Raw genomic sequence first — 22,778 nt, 5'->3', positions numbered from 1 at the left:
TCTTCGAAAAACGGTTACTTTGATTGGTCAAGCGATGTTGCTGCATATGCATAGAGATGGTGTTGCATATGCATTGATGAATACAGGCGCGTGCACGCGTGGGGGGGGGGTGCTGATGGCAGATTGATCAAGTCGGAATTGCTAACTTTTGCACCACATGTATGCACATGCTCTGAAATACATGCACACACATGCAGTGACATGTACGTGTAATACGCGTGTTGTACAATGTACACATGTACATACAGTGTGTGCGCATTGTTATACGGCACTGAAGTGGAACGCGCGCTGAAGTGTACCTTGTCGGGCATCTGGAAAGACGTAAACTAAGTGATTTTTGCTAGTTTTTTTTTAAATTAAGATACCGACATAAAGCATTTCCGACTTGAGTCAAGTCTATACATTGTGCGGCTCTGTATTAGCTATCCAGTCTTTATATAGAGATCAGTGGCGCGGCCCCTTAGTTAAAGCTATAGTCCATCATTTGCAGCCATCCGAAAAGTAACTGGCGTAATTATTGTTGAAAAACAAACTTGGTTGAAAGATAGTAAGGGAACTAAACTCCCTGTGAAATTATTCCTTATGGGAAGCTGTCATTTTGAAGTAATCAACGAAAGAAGGCATTTCCAACGGTGATTCTTAAGAAGCACCGTAGGAAAATTTAAATTAGTAGTTCGTTTTGTTATTCAGCGCAGCGCGCACAAGTATTGGAACGACGCACACGCGCGCGCGGTTGTTATAATTCGTCGGATCAGTGCGCTACGTCGCGTATAGCTGCAATTCAAAACAATTCAAAACATGATTCAGTAACTTTTGATTTGAAATTGAGATCTTAGAATGTTGTTTTGTTGCTTCAAACGAACAAAATGCACAAATTACAAATGATGGACTATAGCTTTAACGTGGCGCAATTTGATTTTTCGATAGGCCATGGGCTTATAGCTCGGGAAACTCCAGCTAATATTTTTTATCAGGGTGCACATCGCTAAATAGGCTTAAGTTAAACCCATTCGCCGAGCTCATGAATTAAAAGTTACACCCTCAAAATATTCTATTGGAGAGTTCTGAGAGCCATAAAATTGGGGAATTGAAGAGATACGGCAATGAACCTCTGGGCCGGACTTTGGGCTCCCAATTCTGAGCATTTTGGATGTAATTGGGCTCGAAAGTGGCACTATTTTGCCATGTTGTGGAGGGATCGTTTTCCAAGATGGCTACTTTAACGCTTTGGGAAAAATAGGGGTCATCTTCTTTGAGTGAGAATTCCTCGAAAAGTCAAAGGTCAACCCACCAAAAAATGAAAAGAAAATGAAAGATGACATGTTGATCATCATTTTACTGTGCAGCTAAATACCTGTGAGAGTTCTGAGTATTTTAAAAAGAATTTAAGATATGGGCATTTAGCATTACTATACCTCATACATATTCATGATCGAGAGCCGGACGTTCACTGGTCAATTCACCATCACGTGCCAGATGTTATTCTTGCTGTTTACCAAACGCGCGCGCGAGGATTCACGCACATTGTAAATACGCATGCGTAGTAGACTGTCGCATGGGTTACCCGTGCGACAGTCTACTACGCATGCGCTTTACAGAGCAATCGAGGAACTGTCGCACGGGTGCAGTACGCACGCGCGAACATCGCACAGGAGAGATGCATGGTTGCACGGTTCGCGTAAAAGTTAATTTACAGAGCTCAATGATGCCGTACTGGAGAAAATGTATAGACCGTGTAAAGATGTCTCCTGTACAAAAGAAAGTGGTACACATTGCAAACAACTGTATTTACAACTGTAGTAACTGTATTATAATTGCAAACGAACCGAACTAGTAATTGAAGTTGAATCTTTTGGTGAGCTGTACAAGTTTCCCCAAATTTTTTTTTAGGTGCATAATAATAAAACAAAATTCGGCGACTGAATATGTATGAGGTATAGTAAAACAAATATAACATGGTTTATTTCGGGTGGACAGTCGATATTAGCTCCCCTCGGTATTGGAAGTTGACAAACTAGTTCCCTCGGCTTCGCCTCGGGAACTAGTTTGTCAACTTCCAATACCTTGGGGAGCGAATATCGACTGTCCACCCTCAAACCATGTTATATTTGTATACTAGTGACTATGGGAATTGTTTTGCACTGTTGCACCCATCAGGAATTCACATGAGCATGTCAGCGGGAGTTACGTACTCAAGCTAGCCGTGGGCTAGACCCGTGATGAACGTGGCTATAGCCACGCTTCGATCTACAGTGATCCGCGGTTACTGCAGTGACCGAGTGACCGTTCTAGCCGAATTTTGGCTTAATTTGACAGAATATTTGCATGCTACATCTACTTACGGTTTAATGGGTAATTTATTTAGGCATAGCCTTTGTGACCCCATATCCTATATTTGTTCTCTTCCAATGTGAGTCGAGTTCCTTCTTAAAAGCTGACAAAGTTCTAGCATTCACTACTTCCTGTGGGAGAGCATTCCATGCATTGATGATTCGTTGGGAGAAGAAGTGTTTCCTACTAGTCCATGGGCCAGACCAGATATTGGTACTAATTACCGAGGTGGCAAAACATTAAGGGTGCCAAACGCTTTGTAGGATCGACCTAAGTACAAAAACATGTGATAGCATCTCCAAATGAGTAGCTTAGTCAATGTTTTTCTTAGTTTTGTGTTTTGCCATTAAGTTACATTATACTTGCATTTTATGTACATCCCTTTGCATATGGTTTGCTATAATATTAATTACGCTGCTATTGCAGGTGATTATGGCAATAAAATACAGACAGGCAGTTTGTGAACAATGAATCCTATTCCAATAGTGCATGTTGATTGTAACCATAAATGTTGTTTGGGGGGGGGGTGTTACTGTACTCTAGCTTAAAACTCTCCATTATTTCAGTGCTTTCCGCTGAACTATGTAAATCAACAGATATACGTTTGTGTTAATCAAGTCGAGGCCCTTTGGCAGCTCAAGCCCTCCCAATGATCTCGGTCCACAGTGTCCCGGTCCAGCATGCAGGAGCGCAGCTCCTCAGCGGTTGTCAAACCGGTTTCCCGTTTCAGCATGTTCACAAAGGGCAGATTTCTTCTACCACGTGAGGCAGTGCCCCATGTGGGCTCCCAGAGAATGATCGGGCTAGCGGCCAGTTCCAGGTGACGGACGCAATGCCCTGCAAGCTTGAGACAGCGTTCCTGGATCTTTTTCGTCACCTTCGGCAAGCCAGCGTAGAGGTCTACATTTCTCATGTGATCCTGCCAAGGGATGTTCAGGGCCATGCGCAGCATCCTGGTGTATTCAGAGACTTCTCCATCTTAGTAGTGAGGGTCCAGGTCTCAGCCTCTAGAACTGCCTCTACCGTAGACACAAACAGTGACCTTTTCATTTGATCACTGAGCGCTGATGACCACACATTTTCCATTCTGTGGAGCACTGACCACGCCTGTCCTCTTTGGGTCTTGAGGTCTTTCTCACTGGAGCTGATCCACGCTGCAAGGTACTTGTAGTCAGATTCAACCTTGAGACTTGTACCATCTCTCTCGTGCAGACAGCTATGTCACTGATGTTATAGGCGAGCACCAAGCTTGGTCTTCTTTGTGTTCAACTGTAGGTCAACCTTCAAACACTCCTCCTCAACTGATACAAAAGAGCCTGCTCCACTGTGTTTGAGACCAGTGCGATGTCATCCTCAAAGTCCATGTCAGTGATCATCACAGGAGACACTCACTGGGGCACTATGGTGAAACCCAGCTCCTTTTCTTTACCGTTGATGGCCTTCCTCAGGGCGTAGTCGAGTACAATGATGAAGAGAAAAGGAGCCAAGGTGTCACCCTGAAGCTCTTCTGTCAGGATGTCAAAGCTCTCTGTGACGCCATCCATTGAAGTGACCCTGGCCAGGGTGTTAGCGTAGGTCGCCCCAATGATTTGCACTAACTTACTAGGGATCCCATATGCAGTGAGGATGTTCATCATCTTGACCCGGTGGATAGTGTCAAACGCCTTGCCGAAGTCAATGAAGGTCATGACAGCAGGAAGATGTTTATGTGTGACACCTTCAATAATTGTTTTCAGTGAAATGATGTGCCCCACTGAGGAGCTCTCTAGCCGGAAACCATTCTATGCTATTCTAAGAAGTGGGTCCATCACTGGCCGAATCCGGTTGAGCACCATCCGGTTAAAGGTTTTGGCGACAAAAGAGGTAATTAAGACTTATCCCTCGGTAGTTGTCCGTACATGTGAAGTCACCAGACTTCGGAACTGGGATAATATTAATACTGCTCCACTGATCTGGTATCTCTCCCTTTTCTTATGCCTTGTTGACAAAGTCGAGTACGAGGTCGTCGATGGTGACATACATGTACTTCAGGACCTCTGGGACGACACCGTCCTCCCCACAGCATTGTCTAGCCTTGAGCGCCCCCTTTGCTTTCACATACTCCTCTTCATTGAAGGGACCATTTTTCGATGTCCAGGTCCTCGACCACTTGTTCTACCTCCACCTGCTCATCCATCATCTCTGGTTCATCACCAAGAAGGTTTCTGAAGTGGTTGAACCATGCCTCATCCCGTTGCTCATCAGTATCTCCCTTGATATGAGAGGGCTTGGAAGACTTTCTAGTAATCTCCTGGATCAGCTTCCAGCTCATCACATGCATTTGGTTAACCCAAACTACTTCCACCTGACTGATTTTCTGGGTAAGCACCTCCTCTTCGATGAGATAATAGGTTTGGACGAGGGCCTTCTTCTTGTTGGAGTACACCACTCGATTGGTGAGGCTGAAGTCTGCTACTAGAGATCTGTAGACCAATTCCATCTCCTTTCTGGCTCTGACGACACAAGGATCTGATGAGGCTTTCACCCTCCTCTTCACCTTAGGGACCTGTGTCCATGCAGACCTCTGCGGCCTCCTCGTTTGTTTTCACAAACTTTTTATATCGGTCAGTTGCAGATTTCCCCTCCTCAGTCAGTACCTGAAACCGATTGTGAACTTCTATGGTGTACCTCTCCTGTAGATCGCTGTTTCCATTGAGCTGATTCCCCCATTCGTACTTCACCCTTCTTGTGACTGCCTTTCTCAGTGCTCAGAGGCTGAGACTCACCTTCGTCACCACCACTCTATGATCTGATCCCACTGTAGAGAAGGTACAGCCACGTCCACAGCCTTCCCTTTTGCTTCTCAAACAGCGTGTTGTTGACTAGAAGAGACTAGTTGTCTATTAGATCCAGCAGACGCACCCCGTTGTCATTTGTTACCTGATGAAAGGTGAAAGGAACGTCTCCCTGTCCCAGGTGGGCATTGAAGTCCCCAAGGATGGCAAGGATGGCAAGGATGGCAAGGATGGGGAACAGCCTCTACCGCTCGTCTTTATTATCCTACAACTTTCTCTTCTACTAATCGGGTGCTAGGAGAGTTGGCACATAGGCCACTATGGTGGTGAGGACTGGATTTCTTTGGAAAGGGGCAGTGATAACTCTATCAGAAGACCGGTTAACACTGATTAATGACCTCTGTGCCATTCTGCTCAGCATGAGCCCGACCCCACCAGCTGCCGCCTGAGCTTCATTTCTCCAAGCCAATGCCATGACAAGGTGGTAATCTTCAATCATGTTGGTAACAACGATATCTCTCATGCTATCAGCATACACCCTCCTGTGCTCCTGGATCCCACACAGGGCCACTCAGTGTCTCCTCATCCTATCCACTAGCTCATTTGCTCTTTTATTCTCCCTGATTGGCTGCACATTCATGGTGGCAAAAGACAAGCTCTTCTTACATCTCAGCAGTGCGTCGGTTCTCTGGCACCCGTCTGCTGCCGCCCTTCCCAAGGAGACCTTGGGGTTTCAGGGAGCACCATCATCATTCTCACGAGGTGAGTGTACACGAATTCCCTCCGCTGTTCTCCTGCGGACTCCGGCCGCTGGCAGTATACGATTCTTCATTGGATTTAAGATCATGATTAGACTTTTCTTTTGCGAAAGTAGTGCCCGAGTTTTCCTTCTCTTAGGAGGGCTGCCTTCCCAGGACTTTTTAACCCATAGCTGGGGCAGTGGTTGGCATAACGCCAGGACGTGTCCACACGTCGCTGGGGCTGCGCACCATGTCTCTGGGGCCCACTGCTGCTCTGAGTCATACAAGTTGCTTTTATTTAGTGTCATATACGTGCACATTGACACATAACGAAATAAATTATTAATGTCTAAGTAATACTCATCCAAGTATAGCGCCCTCTATAAACAGTTGCCATGACAATAAATTTGTCATCACGTGAGGTTCATCATCCCGTGGAGTATGATTATTTGATTCGCGAAATTCTATCTATGTCTTAGAAAGCATATTTGAGACAGGTGATATCAACCTACATGTACACATGACGCTAATATGAATACTATATGTATGATATACAGGCAGTTTATGTTACTCAGACAGGTGCTATACTGGTAATCTTTATGTTTAAATGTTACTATCTAAAAAGTTAAAACAGACCTAAACCAACAATTTTAAACCATTAATTAAGTTTGGTTTGTTTCACAGGGGACACAAAAGATTAATGTTTAAAATAATGTTTATACATCCTATTAAAAAAATCATGTGTAATATATGATTTATAGTATAATATATAATTTTACCAAGTTTCATCATTATACAACTAAGCATAATGGTGTAATTGCGAATTGTACAACCATATCCTAACCGAAGTTCTAAGGATTTATGTACTGAACTCATTCCGACTAGGCTTAAAAAGTGGGCATTTACTACCACTAAGCTACCATCCTTGGATCAATTTATCATCCTTAGACATTATAGACCTTTCAAAAAAATGTATTTAGATTTTGCCACCTCAAGTGGTACCAATACGTCAAGTTTTGGCCTCTGGCCCATGGACTATACATCCAATATTCTTGTTTAATGCTGGTTTGAAGATCTTCAGAGTGTGTCCCTTGTGCTATGGTGCTTGATGATGTTCTGAAGAATGTTCTGCTGTCGATGTTCTGAAATCCCTTCATCAGCTTGAAAGCTTGTATGAGGTCTCCTCTTACGCGTCTTTGTTCTAGCGAGTAGAGGTCCAGGGCCTGGAGACGTTGCTCGTAAGGTAGATCTTTCAATTCAGGTACAAACTTGGTTGCTCGTCTCTGCACCTTTTCCAACACAGACTTGTCCTTCTCCAGTCAGGGATTCCACGCTTGGTCGCAATACTTAATATGTGGTCTAATATAGGTCTTGTAAAGGATGGAAAAGCTGTTGGCATCATGTGCTTGAATGATCTTTTTATGACTCTCAAACAGTTCATTCCTTTCACCGCTGCTTTGCTACATTGGATGCTTGGCTTACAATCCTTTGTGATGTATACTCCTCGGTCCTTTTCTTCCTCTATTGATTCCAATGTTGTTTCTCCCATGTGGTATTCACACTGCGGATTCCCATAACCAATTTGCATTGTCTTTCATTTTCCAGCGTTGATGAAACGCAATAACCACTTGTCAGACCACACTTTCAATTCATCTAAATCCTCTTGAATCTTTCCAATGTCTTCTTTTTCTTTAACTGCGCTGTAAATTTTTGTGTCATCCGCAAACATTTGAATATTGCACCTTACATGATTTGGAAGATCATTCACATAGATGATGAATAGGATAGGTCCCAAAACTGACCCTTGGGGAACTCCACTTGTAACCTTGGTTGGACTAGACGTGGCCCCTCTGACTGAGACACTTTGTATCCTGTCTGATAGAAAAGATTATATCCACTTAAGAATCTTCCCATCGTAGCCATATGCTTGGAGTTTGGATATCAATCTCCTGTGTGGTACCGAGTCAAATGCCTTCTGGTAGTCCAAAAAATGATATCCACAGCATCCCCATCATCAAGGTATGTTGTGATGTCCTGTTGTGATGAAAAAAAAATCACAAAAATCTATCACTTAGTTTACATCTTTCAAAAAGCACGACAAGGTACACTTCAGCATGCGTTTCATTTTAGTGCCGTATAACAATGCGCAGACACTTATGTACATCGTTCACGCGGGTACATGTACATGTGTGTGTGCATGTACAGAGCATACATGCATACATGTGGTGCAAAAATTGGCAATTCCGACTTGATCAATCTGCCATCAACACCCCCCTCGTTTGTGCGCGCATGTATTCATCAATGCATTATGCAACATCATCACTATGCATATGCAGCAACATCGCTTGACCAGTCAAAGTAACCAATTTTTGAAGACTCGTTCATTATTTTCAGTAGGTATGGAAGGCTGGATAACAATCTGCAAAAGATTAATTTGTAAATTTGAAACACATTCAGGTGATAATCCTGGATCGTCGAAGTGTTAACAACTCGGAGTCAGAAGAGATCTTGCATATTGTATAACTTGGTTTTTTATTTGATCTGTAAACAACAACAAACATAGAATACAACGTTAAGTATGCTATCTTGAAAATATGTTAAATGAACAGTGCTCAGACAGTGCCCCTTTAAAATGGTAACACCCAATTTATTGGGAAGAAACTCTATTAAAAGTCATTTCCAACACATCTATCCAATCTCTGAAATCATCTTCAACAGTAATGATGGCCTGAAAGAAAACACAGGAATTCTTAAAACCTAAATTCGGTGCAATACAATCGGTCAGGAAGGTCACCAAACGACTACATCTAATTTCCAGTCACATGTTCCGGTAAATATTCAATCACAGTAAAATGCACATAAGTTTCTTAACTTGACACTAAAAATACACTTACTTCTTTGGCAAGATTCTTCCACATAGGACTGAGCACTGGATCTTCTTGCATCCAAGGTAAATACTTAAAAACAGGTTACATTTTCGCCCAAACTGGCTACAAACAAAGCATAACTTAATCAAACATGGCCGAACTGATTTATGAGTGAGATGTGAGAATGGACTAACTAAACGTGAACTGTTGAGGGCGCTCTTCAGATTCCGGTCTTGTCAGGCAACTCTGTTCACCAGACCATCCTCCGCCCCGCCCTAGTGCTCATCTCCCTATCCCTCTGCAGGATAGAGAACCGCTACTTTGGTGATAGGTCGGACACACTGTCAAGCAGGTGTACGTACTTTGATGCTCCGAACTCGCCCATCTGGTCCCGGGTAGACTTCCAAGATTCTGGCGATGTCCCACTTGCTGCGGATGGTGTTCTGGTCAGCTTCACGATGTCGTTCACTCGAACATTACGCCTCTCTGTCTGCCACTTCTTGCGCAGGACCAATAGTGGTAGCACGTCTTGGATCCAACGTCGCCGGAACGAATCCACGATCTTCTGTATAAACTCTACTCGGTGCCTTTGATTCTTCGTATTTCGAAACGGACCTTGGGGTACCTCAGAGGAAGACCTGGCCTTCCAAGCAGGATGTCGTTTCGTTTGGGCAGAGGTAAGCGCCATCCTCTGGGTCGTTCAGGATTCTTCCAATTGGTCGCTGATTGATGAGATTGGCCACTTCAAGCAGAACTGTGTAGAGCTCAAAGGGTGTTAGCACTTGGGCTCCAACTGCGTGTTTCAATGCATACTTTTCACGAGTGCCTCAGCGCAGCCATTCTGGTGTGGGGCTGCCAGTGAGATGAATTTCCACTCCATCTATTTTTCTGCGCAGAACTGCTGAAGTTCTTTGGCATTCAACCCCTTTATCATCTCGCAAAGCTCTCGCTCAGCTCCTACAAGCTGTGTGCCATTGTCACTTATCATTAGTGCCGGATAACCTTGGATGAAAAAGAATCTGCGCAGAACTTGCATGTAGGCTACTCCATGGTGGAATAGTCAACAGCTAGCTCCAGGTGGACTGCCCTCGTGTTTAGGCATGTGAAGAGAACTCCATAGTGTTTGGAGGTCTTGTAGCGCCCGATCTTCACCTGGTACGGCCTGAAGTAGTCACATGACGTGAAATGAAACGGTGGTGTGTATGGTGCCAATCTCTGCTTCGGCAAGTCTGCCATGATTTGTGATTCCACCTTGTGGTCTGTTTCTCTGCAGACTGCACACCTGAACTTCACCGTCTTGGCAAGGGTGTGGGCTTTCAGGATCCAGTACAATCGTCTTGTCCTTGCTACTGTGGTTGCGACACCAGTATGCCCATACTGGTGCATGTGACGCATGATCAGACGTGATATGTGGTGGTTGTTTGGCAGAAGGGCTGGATGCTTCGATTCATACGACATTCAGGATTCCTTTCCTCGACCTCCTACCCTCATTACTCCATCTGCTTCCATGAATGGACTCAGTGTCTTGGATTCCCCCTTGGCGAGGCGGTCATGGAGGCTCTTCTGTGCATTCTTGATCCAATATCAAGATCTTTGGCTCTCGTTCCATTTTTGTCGTTTAGCACGCAAGTTCCAGACAAATCTCAGAGTGTAGGCTGTCACTCTGATCAGCTTTCTCCAGGAAAAAACTTGCTGCAATCAATGACCTCTGGTCTCATCTGTGTCAAGAAGACATTTTCTGTCTTTCGTTGTTCTCTTTCTACTTCAGATTGGTCTACGATGGAAGCATCTTGGGGCCAGTTCTCTTCGGGTAGACACAGGAAGTCTGGCCCATGTTGCCATCGCTCGGACAGTCGCTTGACGGATACGCCACGAGACACATCATCGGCCATCAAATCCGAATGGCTTAAAACCTCGTGCTGTGCTACGTATCCACGCCATTGCAATCATGCTGTCAGAAAGAAAGATTGTCTTGTCTGTCTTGTCTATCTGAAGTCCGGTCGTGTACAGACAGGCAGCAACTACTGCTACTTGTAGCTAAAGGCGGGGTATGGTCAGTTTTTTCAAGGGTGCAACTCTTGACTTGGCAGCGACGAATCGGACATCGTATCTATACTCCGCATCCATCTAGCGTAAGCACAAGCACCAAAGGCATCTTCTGATGCGTCTGGGAAAATACAGAGTGTTGGATTTCTGATGGCCTCAAAGGGGGTGAGTGATCTCTGGAAATGCACGTCATTTAGCTCCTCCATCTCTTCAAACAGTTGGATCCACAAGGTTTGCTCGGCCAATGAAAGTTCTTGATCCCAGTCGAGTCCCCTTTGCCAAAGTCTCTGCATACCAAATTTTGCTCGTATTAGGAATGGTGCAGCAAATCCAATCGGGTCACAAAATCTGGCAACTTGACTCAGGATACTTTGTTTTGTGAGTTTTATCTTTGCCAAAGTCTCTGCATACCAAATTTTGCTCGTATTAGGAATGGTGCAGCAAATCCAATCGGGTCACAAAATCTGGCAACTTGACTCAGGACACTTTGTTTCGTGAGTTTTATCTTGGGTCCTCCAGCTTCTGTAGACTTTGTCTAAGTCCAGGGTAGCTTTGTAGGACATGTCATCGTCTTTAGGGTTCCAAACTGCCCCTAAAACTTTCTCTTGTGTCGGGTCCTGATTGGGTTTCAGCTCATGGCGATCATGGTTAGCAGGGTCTCCTGTTAGTGGCTTGTTGGACAGCCACTCTTTCACCTTAAATCCTCCCTTGCTTAGGATGATGTCGAGGGCACTTGTCAACTTGTGTACGTCTTCCATTGTGGGGACAGAATCACAGATATCATCCATATAGGTGTTCTCTTCCAACATCCGTGCCGCCTCTTGAAACTTATATTTTCCGTCTTCAGCTGTTTTTCTCAATGCTGTTTGTGCCATAGCCGGTGCAAGTTTGTCTCTGAATGTGAGGACGATTTTGACGTAGACATCTGGCTTTTGGTCTGTCTTCATGTCTCTCCACAGGAACCGCTCAACATGTTGATCTCTCTCGGGTATTAGAATTCTGTGGTACATTTTTGAGATGTCACTGATGACAGCTACTTCATTCTCTTGAAATCTCAGGATCACCCCAAACAGATAAGTTGTTCAGTAGGTCGGGCCCTTTCATCCAGTAGTCGTTTAAACGATGCCCTTGATATGTCGCAGATGTATTATACTATACTGTTTTATTTCTCGGGAAAATATCAAAAAATACATGTAAACAAATGACTAAAGTTACAACACAAAACAACTAAAGCTTTAGATACATAAACAAACAAACAAAAACAAAATACCATTCAGCTCCCAAAGGATTGCCCAAAAGAAACGTTGTTTCTGTCTAGGGGTTCTCCAAACTGAATGGCATACGTGAAAACAACAAGCAATAAATATAAAAAGAAGTTTTAACTATACAAAAAAAAAGTTAAATAAAGTTACATTAAGTCAAGAACAAAGTTGGTAAATTATATAATTATAAGACAAACAAATCAAAAGGCAAAAAAAAAAAAATAAATAAATTACATTTGTACTTGGTAAATTAAATGAATAAACAAATCAACTACTACCACTACTACATGTACTACTACTACTACTTCTATTAATAGATAAATAAATAATTAGACAAGTTGGTAAGTTAGCCTAATTAATTAATTAACTAAATAAATGAGTCAATATTGCATTTTTAATTCTTTAAATAAATAGTTATTAATAAATAAACAAAAATTACAGTTACAGTTGTTCAAATGTATTGAACAATATGCGCAGTGGGGTGCTTTTACTGTCCGGCTTTAGGACTCCATGGTGAGCGATGTAGTAGATTGGACCAGTGTAGGACTTCAACTCCTCTTCAGACAGCTTTCTGGCAAACTGCATCGCTGTCATCTCTTGTATCTGTTTATCGTAGGCACTGGCATGATCAGCATTCTTCATAAGTCAGCGTTCTGTCGATTCTAGTTTTCATTCTGCTTGTATTTTATTATTTGGAAGTAGATTTGGATCTCGTTTCCATGGGTATGACATGATTCACTGGTTGCCAATCTTGGTACAGCTTTGCTCAATGACTCTAGCTTCCTCCACCTCAGTAGGGCTCATCTTTTGTGGTTTACAACTGCATGTGTTTGATTTTACTTCCATTGCTTTAGTTGTCCAGAAATCCGCTAAGTCGACTGGTGTCGACAACTTCACATGCAATACTCGGCTCGTTCACATTGGTTCCCCAGGGATTGCTCCGAAAATCACCCAACCCAGTGGTGATTGACGGGCAACTAGATTTCCAGCCTCTATTGTCTGTCCACAGTGCATCTTGGCATATAAGTCTATTCTGAGGAGAAGGTCAACAGAGCCGCTTCCTCGATAGAGACTGACCGGGTGGATTTTGAAGTTTTGTGCTATGCTTGTGAGATTCACAACGGCCAACTCTTCACAGATGCAGGGAATGCCAACGGCCAATACTGTATGGAACTGGGACTTGTTCAGTGGGCGGATACGAACTTGGTATATCTTTGTTCGTAATTCTTCCTCCTCGCCTCCAACCTTGTTAGTGATTGTGGTTACAACTTCCTTTCCGTTCAGCTTCAGATTTTCTGCGAGTGACATCCGAACTAAACTTATCTGAGCACCAGAGTCAAACAGTAGGTTTCCTAGCTGATGGTTGTCATGGTTACCGATATCAACCAAAACAACGGGCAGCACTGCTTCTTTGTAGCTTACTGATGCGACGCCAACAAGACTGATGTTACTGGCAGAAGTGGGGTGTAAAAGTTGGTGATGAAAGAGCTTGCATTGGGTGCCATTCATCATCTCTGGGCATTGACGTCTGCGAGAACAGGTCGTAGCATTATGGTTTCTGCCGGCCTTCTTTAAGCAACTGAAACATGCATGGTTGGTTTTCATCAACTGCATTCGGTCAGCGGGGCTCATGGACTTGATTTTTGGGCATTAATTGATCCAACCAATGCTCGGACGTTTCACACAGCCAACACTTAAAACTGGGGGGAAACTTTCGGTCAGCGGGCTTCTTGACGTAGTTAACTGTTACTGCGTGACGTGCAGAAGTCTGGTTTTTCACTGGGGCTATAGCTCTCATGCGCGTCTTCATTTCTGACGTCATCCACTCCATCAGATTTTGTAGGATAGCCTCTTTCTTTTCTCCTTGAAGGACTCGAAACCACACTGTTTGGTCATCTGCATTTCCTCTCTATCAGTGAAAGCATGTAGTCGTTATCCATATCGTGAGGATGGCCAACTTCTTTCAAAACATTGTGACTCCTCTTGACTATAGGTGTACCAATTCACAGAATCTGTTATCTTCTTCATCCCGGAGAGCTTTGAATTTCGTGATGTCTTGAGTGTCTTTTTAATGAGTGATGATGTCGGCCACGAATCATAATGAAAAGCAGCGCGCATCTGCTCAACCAAAAAATGTCCACACAAGCTTTAACGTGGGGAAATGACCACAAAGATAGCCCATTTTTACACTAAATTCCTTGTATCTTCAGAACGGACGGTCGCACAAATCTGGGGGTTGCAGATTATAAAAATTCATTCTTCTGGCTTTAAGTCTATCTATGTCTGGCTTTGAAAGGCAGAAAAACCACTGATCATTTTTTTATTGAAAATGTGGGGTATGAGGCAATTTCCTATGGAGCGGAACAGAAAACTGCGGCAGCTTTTGTGGGCGGAAACCCGTTCAAGCTAGTTCCCGACTCCCTTTTATCGTTCGAAATGCACTTGTGTTTACAAACGTGATCCAGTCTACTCATTATCATAATCGATGCATCGTGCGTGCTCGGTAACGGAATCGGACTCGGGATACGGGGACCATCGAATGAACGCTGGGCATGAAGACCACATCGCGTCGTTCAAACATTAACACGAGTCGGAAATTTAACGTGTTCACGATCGCGAGGGGAGCTCTCAGAATTGAACGGGAAATTTCACTTTTCATCCGGATCGTGAGTAAACTTCAGTACGACTATCTTAATCATCGATGTCTACTTGTATCTCAGGTGGCGTATCTAGTAATTTAGAGGCCGTTTTGAGGGTGAAATCCGATGTTTTTGTTGGAAAATGTTGGTTTTTGGGCCAGTGACAGAATTGTGTTGCTCGGCATATAACCATTAGCTTGGACCCTTCGCCAGACCATGTCCGAATGTTAAAAGGCGATAAGTTGGGTCCAAGTTACTCGGACTAGTGAAATGGGCTAGTGCTCAGACAGCTAGTGCCCCTTGAAAATGGTAACACCCAATTTATTGGGAAGAAACTCTATTAAAAGTCATTTCCAACACATCTATCCAATCTCTGAAATCATCTTTAACAGTAAGGATGGCCTGAAAGAATACACAGGAATTCTTAAAACCTAAATTAGGTGCAACACAATCGGTCAGGAAGGTCACCAAACGACTACATCTAATTTCCAGTCACATGTTTCGGTAAATATTCAATCACAGTAAAATGCACATAAGTTTCTTAACTTGACACTAAAAATACACTTACTTCTTTGGCAAGACTCTTCCACATAGGACTGAGCACTGGATCTTCTTGCATCCAAGGTAAATACTTAAAAACAGGTTACATTTTCGCCCAAACTGGCTACAAACAAAGCATAACTTAATCAAATATGGCTGAACTGATTTATGAGTGACATGTGAGAATGGTTTAACTAAACGTGAACTGCTGAGGACGCTCTTCAGATTCTGGTCTTGTCAGGCAACTCTGTTCACCAGAACAAATCCTAAGATCAGCTGTTCTCGGATTGAAATTATAAAGAACACGACATTCAAATGTTATTCAAAACAAAAGGGAATTTTTATATATGGCTGTTGTGGTTAACCTGTAAAAGATGTTGAGATCCATTGATAGCGCCACCATGGGCGTCGCGAGGGGGGGGCAAGGGGGGGGGCACTTGCCCCCCCCCCCCCCGGAAAAGCCCCCCCAAAAAACCCCAAAAAAAGGAAGAAAAAAAAAGAAAAAAAAGAAAAGAAAAAGAGGCGCGAAGACAAAGTGGTGTAAATTTAATGAGTTGGGGGGGGGGGGGCAAAATGTCCCTGCCCCCCTCTAAAACTGATAAATCGAAAATGTGTTGAGAAATACAAGCATTTTTTGGCAAAAATTTTTTTTGGCCCCCCTCTAGAAACAATCCTGGCGACGCCCATGAGCGCCACATGTAACTTTGAATATATATAGACCCTCATTCGAAGTGGTGCATATTACTCTGACGTCTTGATTACGTCATCGGGTGTCAAAATTACAAGTGATTTTATCTGAAAAAGTGACCAATCACTTTAATCTATAACTCTTGAACTATATAATCAATGATGTTTGTATTCTGTAATCAGATAGACCATTAATTGCTAAACATTTTTTGTCATGTACGTAAACTCGCCTGACCTTTACTTCCGGGTCTACTAGCTGGAAGGTCAATGTTAAGTGAATTCAAAATGAAGACGTTAGCCTGAAATCAAAACAAAGCAAAATTTCTTCCGAAGGGTTCACGGTATTGTCACACAACCTTGTGTGAACTTGTACCATGTCACGAAGATGTTATAAATTTTGTTACGTCACCATGACTTCATCAGGTACCAAGTTACAAGCGATTTAAGGGCAAATTTTGACAAAACAGTTTGCGTTATATTTTTTTAACTGAATAGAGTATCGGGTTGGTTTTTTTCGTGAGGTTGTAGACTATGCCGTGAGTAACATTTCGAGTTCCCGGACACAAAACTGCTTGACCTTTACTTCCGGTGTTACCAGAAGTGCAATAAAAACTGAATATAATTCAAAAGTGGAAGCATTTTACTACAGACAAATATATTATGAAAGTGTTTGTTGAGGAATGTTAGACACAAAAAACAGAATGACGACGTCATCATTCGAAAGGGCGCCCCCTAGCGGCACATGAAATAATGTTTCTTTACTTTAATTTTGAAACCATAGGTTCAAATTTTACCAAATCGCCCCTTGATATCCTTTGATTAAACACAGATAACTTGGCAAGGTTTCAAATTCATGACGTCATCAGACCGGAAGTTACTTCTATGAGGATTTTGCAACGATCGTATTTTAAATTTAATTCTATCATTTGATCCATGTCGTATATCTTAGCCCAAATAAGGATACCATTACAATGTTCACCTTTTGCTTCCAAATACTGTGACGTCATCAAACTGGACGTTCGGTGTTATGAATACATACACTTATATTTTCCAAATTTTCATATGTTATTTAACTTCACAATGAACATCCACTCCGAACTAAATCAGTATTCACTTCCCATTTTGACTAATGATGTTATCAAGTCAGAAATAACTTGTATTTGTACATAGAATGTTTACTGAAATTTATCACACCGTTAGGCCAAAAAAAAAGTCTCCGGTTTCTGGTATGGAGCTTGCCCAAAAAGTGGTGCGGCGACGCGGCTTTTTTTTTTTTTTAACCTGTTTTATTTTTGCTTCAAATGTCGGCTGATGACTGCAAATTTTGCTGCAAATGGTGCCCGACTAAACTTAGTGCAAATATTATGGGACACCAGAGAGGCCACATAAAGCTTATTCTCGATCGTAACCCCATCTAAAAAAAACCTGTTAAAATTGGGCAGCAGCAGGATTCCAGTCAAACCAGTGAGTTTGGCGGTTTTGAGACATCATCTTTCATTGAAAAAAAACCTTTTTCATTTTGCCGACGCGCATGGCTACGGCGACGCGCGCGCATACCAGAAACCGGAGATTGTTTTTTTTTGGCCTTAAAGATGTATTTTTTAAACAAAATAATTCATTGTACTAGAAAAAGGTTTAATTTCGTTATCCTTTGTTCTTACATAAAAATATTCATAACTTAACTGGACAGTGTTTCATAAAATAGTTGTCTACCCGACCACTCTGCGTTTGTAACAACAAATGCAAATCTCTAGTTCATTCTGATGCTCTGTGTAACATGAATTTTAACTCTGTACTGTGGAACCTTCTGGCCAAATAAACCATCAATAATAATACAAGGATACAAATTCTTTGCAAAAAAGTGCAGTTTTATTCTCGAAACACAGAGATAGCAAATTGTTGTGGGGATAGGTAGTGATAGATCGAACCTAAATCTTTAAGAAATTGCCAGTGTTATTTTCGAATATTATCCCGAAAAAATAGATTCCTTTTGTAATGATTGCTATTTTTCAAGCAATAAAAAATTACTCACTTTTGAATGAGAGACATTGACCAAAAAAACCCAAAGTTTAGTTATTTAACTATTTCGATTTAGTGGCTGCCAGACAATAATTCCCGTTCTCGTAGGGCTAGGCTGGTTCTCGCCCAATCAGTATTGATAAAAGTACCCCCCCCCCCAAAAAAAAAAGTGACAGACTTTTAAAAAATGGGGGGAAAGAAGTTTTTTTGGTTGGAATGAAAATAAAGTCGAAATTTATTCATAGGAAAAAGATCTAATTTGGATGTGATACAATACCCATCGTATTTTTTCTCCGCAAAGTATTTTAAGGCAGACTCAAAATATCACTTTTAAAAATATCTGCATGGCAGCTGAAGCCCGCTTTTTTTTTCTCGAAATGACACAAATAAAGCCATTTATTGGCGCTAAAGTTTCAAGATCATTGTCATTCGATCATAGCCTGACAATTATGCAGTGTGCAGTGACGAACTGTGCCGAAGCATCGCGAATGGTTGGAGCCGCTATTCGAAGCCAGCCAAAGCCTCCGCGTTCCAAAGCTTTTAGCTGCTGTCAGGCTTGGCGCCCTGTCGCACGAAGACGAAGCCTCATAAGCCGAAGCCGGAGCCTAAGCCGAAGCCGGAGCCTAAGCCGAAGCCGAAGCCTGAGGTTTGGTAAACGGCCTATGATCAGACTAGCACAGCCGATGCGTGTCACGAAATTTGACGCCCAAATTAAATGCCGATGCACACCGCATTTGTAACTCAACAAAGCAGCAGCTCTATTAATGATTTTATGTTTGTACTTTTTACAGTGACTGGTGGATCTACTGGTAACTGCATTAAGATATTCCGTCCAACAGTAGTTACACTAAACCACAACCAGCTCCATTTTGCCATACCGAATCCCATCTGCTCTCAAAGCATTGGATTTTCAAACAAATCAGCAGCTTCAGAGGTTGGACTGAGTGAAGCACCACTTGCTGCTACGCTGCCGATCAAACCAAGACGTCCACGTCGTCGACGAACAACTTTCACACAGACACAGCTATCGGTTTTGGAAAGGAAGTTCCATTGTCAAAAGTATCTAAGTGTTGCTGAAAGGGGTACAATAGCAGATCGGCTAAACTTGAATGAGACACAGATCAAGACATGGTACCAGAATCGAAGGTAGGAATACCGTAAAGGTCCGTCTGTCTGATATTTTGTGACTGATGTGGTCAATTTTCTTTTGTTTTTGTTTGGTTGCTAACCATTTAAATTTAATGTTGCAGATGATCATGGGCAGCGTTATATGCGCCATGAGTCTCGAAGGATGGTCCGCCAAATGTGATTTAGAAAAAAAATGATGTGCTATACAACCCCCTTTGGAAACTATATTATTTAATATTAAAAGTCTTGCTGATACAGGACATTTTCTCACAAGTAACTATAATTATATGAATCATAGGTTGATGTGTCCAGTCTGGTTCAAATAAATACTTTTACTCAGGGTAGTTATTACATTTCTTTACCCAGGGTATTGCCAAATTGTTTAAAACAGGTTTCCATTGGGGCCCTGCATACAATACAAATGACTATACACATACAAAACAATACAAATATATTACAATATATACAGTACAAAACAATACAATGAAATAAAATGAAAGCATATGAGATAAGCATAAAAAATGTAAAACTATTACAACTACATGTACAGTGTGAAACAACATCGCTTTAAACAGGCTTTGCCATAAGGTGAATGAAGTGAACACAAGAATTTGGACATATCTTGTGACATCAAGAAAATATATGGCTAAATATTCGCTGATTTATATACGGGAGGGGCAACAAACCTGCGAAAAACCTTTTTGGGAGAAAACACGGGAAAAACCTTTTGGGGAGAAAACACGGGGAAATTCCCATCAGGCTCATTATTATGGCAACCAAGTTTGTTAACTTCACTTAGATTTGTATGATCAGTGAAGACAGCGAAAAAATGCAGAAATATTAGGGCCTACTGACTGAACGTTTTACTTACTGGGTATAGTTCAGATTTGAATGAGGTTAGAGAAGTCATGGTTCTCATCTGTATATATATGCAAATTATTCCATATCAGTTACAGCAAAGCTTGAGGCATAACATTCTTTTTTTCTCAGAAGGAATCTTCATAGATCAGTGCCATTTCAGTAGATTTAGTCCGTGGGACGAGAGGCCGAAAACGCTTTTATAGTTTTTGAGATAGGCGATGTGATTTGCCAAATTTTATGAAACTTTCCAGACATGTAGATTACGGTGTACTCTATCCAAAAAAAACTTTGTTCCTGCATCCACAGTTTGATTGGGAAAGAGAAAATCTGAGATAAAATTACCGAGAATTCTTCATTAGAAAAAAAAATTAAAAAAGCAACACCCTCTATTGACATAGCCAGAAACCTTTCACACACAATAAGTACAGGCTAGATGATACTTCGTTCATGTTATATTCTAGCTTTTAAATTTGGCTGTTTCGGCAACAAGCCTTGTTTTCTTTAAAGTTTTTTTTTTCTTCTCTTTTTTCCCTTCTTTTTCAGCCATTCCCCATAGCATTTGAACACGTTTTTACGGTAGAAGGCACTTTGGGCACTAAAATCAAACGATTGACTTTATACTCGGCACACAGTTAGATCAGCATCTGAAGATGTGTGCCGAACATTGACGTCATCATGACGTCATCACGTGACCCGTGATGTCACAATATAGGTGCATATTTTGAAGGCCTATATTTTCATAACTGCAGGTCCGATTGGGTTGAAAGTTGGTATGTACCTAAACCGGGATGTGTTATATAGACAAAAATTTACGTGACGTCACGATGACGTCATCACGTGACAAGTGATGTCATATTAAATGTGCATATTTTAAAGGCCAATATCTACAGAACTACAGGTCTGATTGGGTTGAAAGTTGGTATGTACCTAAACCGGGATGTGTTATATAGACAAAAATTTACGTGACGTCACGATGACGTCATCACGTGACAAGTGATGTCATATTAAATGTGCATATTTTAAAGGCCAATATCTACAGAACTACAGGTCTGATTGGGTTGAAAGTTGGTATATACCTAGACCGGGATGTGTTATAGATGAAAAGAGAAGTGACGTCGTGATGACATCATCATGTGTTACGTGACGTCACGTTAATGATTAATAGATTTAATCTTTAAAAATAAATGTAAAGTCAACCGTGAGAGACCTGAACATGATTTTTGTGGGAATTGATAGAATAATCCAGGGTCTTCTTTATTGACATTATGTGCAAAATCATGTGACCATTTCTTCCGGTTGAAAGCGGAAGTGCCTTATAATTAAAAATTGGTGAAAGATGTGAACTTACTTTCAACGATGTATGCTCTGACTAAGTTATTTACCCAAAAAAAATAATTATAGATGAAAATTGATATTGACGTCATTATGATGTCATCACGTGACATGTGACGTCATAATTCAAAGCCCTATGAGAGTGTAATCACATATTATATGCTACCATTTATTATAAACAGAACTACATATCCTTCCTGGATGGAACTTATACTTGAAACTTTTACTGGTCACATGTCACAAAAAGTTAATCGAAACAGCCCTGTGTTTGTCCACAAACATAAGTCTAGTTGTCATTATTTCTCATCAGGATGCCAACAATTCTTCATTACAGTTTTGTCTAATTTGAAATGATCAAGTTTTAAGATCGCAGATTATTTATTAGCTACGTAAAATTGATAGATGTTACTACCTAGTGCAGAATACTTTGTTATTTCAAGGTAACACTTTCATTCTGCTCCCACAAATTTTGTTGGAAAAAAAATTTAGTTGAAAAAAACCCTGCCCATTCCTGCTTCACCTGATTCAGGACCTGCCCGAGGGCAGTATACATCCACCGTGCGTGTCGGAAATGACATCGCCACCCCCTTCCCTACCGCTTCAGGTGTCCATCAGGACTGCATCCTCGCCCAAACCCTATTCTGCTGTGCTATCGACTCAATCCTAAAATGTGTCAGTCTGATTTTGGAATAGTGGTTGGAGACATTCCCTTCTCATATCTGGACTATGCAGACGAAGCCGTCCTGTTCGTAGGAAAGCCCGACCATGCCAGTGGCCTATTTCACTCCAGAGGTTGAGGAAGAAGCTGGGACGATGGGAATGCACATATCATGGGCCAAAACCAAGATCCAGAGCTGCACCGGCCTTAGTCCATTATCTAGCTGCCTCAGTCATTGTTAAAGGCCAGCCTTTCGATACCACAGAGAAGTTTAGGTACCTCGGCAGGCTACTCTTCTCCAGACATCCTTCGACGCATAGTAGGGCTCACCTCATCAACCTTCAGCCAACTAGACGGCGTGTGGCACAACAAATGCCTCAACCTCAGAACAAGGTTGAGGGTTTATACAACCTGTTCTCCCCGTCCTGGACACTAATTCTAGCAGAGGATGGGCGAAGGCTCCAAGCTTTCAACACTAGGTGCCAATGGCGCATTCTCGGTATCTGATGGTCCGATTTTGTCAGCAACGCAACAATCTCGGAGACCACCTGTCTCGAGGACATCTGTGTCACCATTTCTCATGGAGACGCCACTCCCTCTTCCGCCACATCCGACGGCTTTTGGCAGACACGTCCGCCTACGCCGCCCTCATCAGGCTGAGTGTTGACGTGTGAGAAGGATTCCACCCTGGCCCAGCTTGGAGGAGACCTAGAGGCAGACCTCGCAACACCTGGCTGTTCCAGCTGGAAGCAGACCTTGAAATGCGGGCATGACAGCTGTAGCAGTCCGCATCCGATGGACGCGTTAGGAGAATGATGTGATATGTGATGTGATGTGATCTAATAAGGTTATTTACAGTTTTCCCCTTTCCATTATAAGTGAGCAAAAACAAAG

At 42.3% G+C, this 22,778-nt stretch overlaps 1 protein-coding gene across 1 annotated transcript; it reads right to left on the bottom strand.

Moving 5' to 3' along the window:
• Window positions 1-12,935: 12,935 nt before the first annotated feature.
• LOC119745029 lies at window positions 12,936-13,532 on the bottom strand. The gene has a single exon (XM_038221253.1). The coding sequence runs from the start codon at window positions 13,530-13,532 to the stop codon at window positions 12,936-12,938; it is 597 nt and encodes a 198-aa protein (XP_038077181.1).
• Window positions 13,533-22,778: the final 9,246 nt, after the last annotated feature.

Source organism: Patiria miniata, unplaced genomic scaffold, assembly GCF_015706575.1.
Source record: "Patiria miniata isolate m_02_andy unplaced genomic scaffold, ASM1570657v1 HiC_scaffold_7, whole genome shotgun sequence".
NCBI classification, from domain to species: Eukaryota; Metazoa; Echinodermata; class Asteroidea; order Valvatida; family Asterinidae; genus Patiria; species Patiria miniata.
The sequence above is the reverse complement of the archived record's forward strand: the minus strand, read 5'-3'. Positions and strand labels throughout refer to the sequence as shown.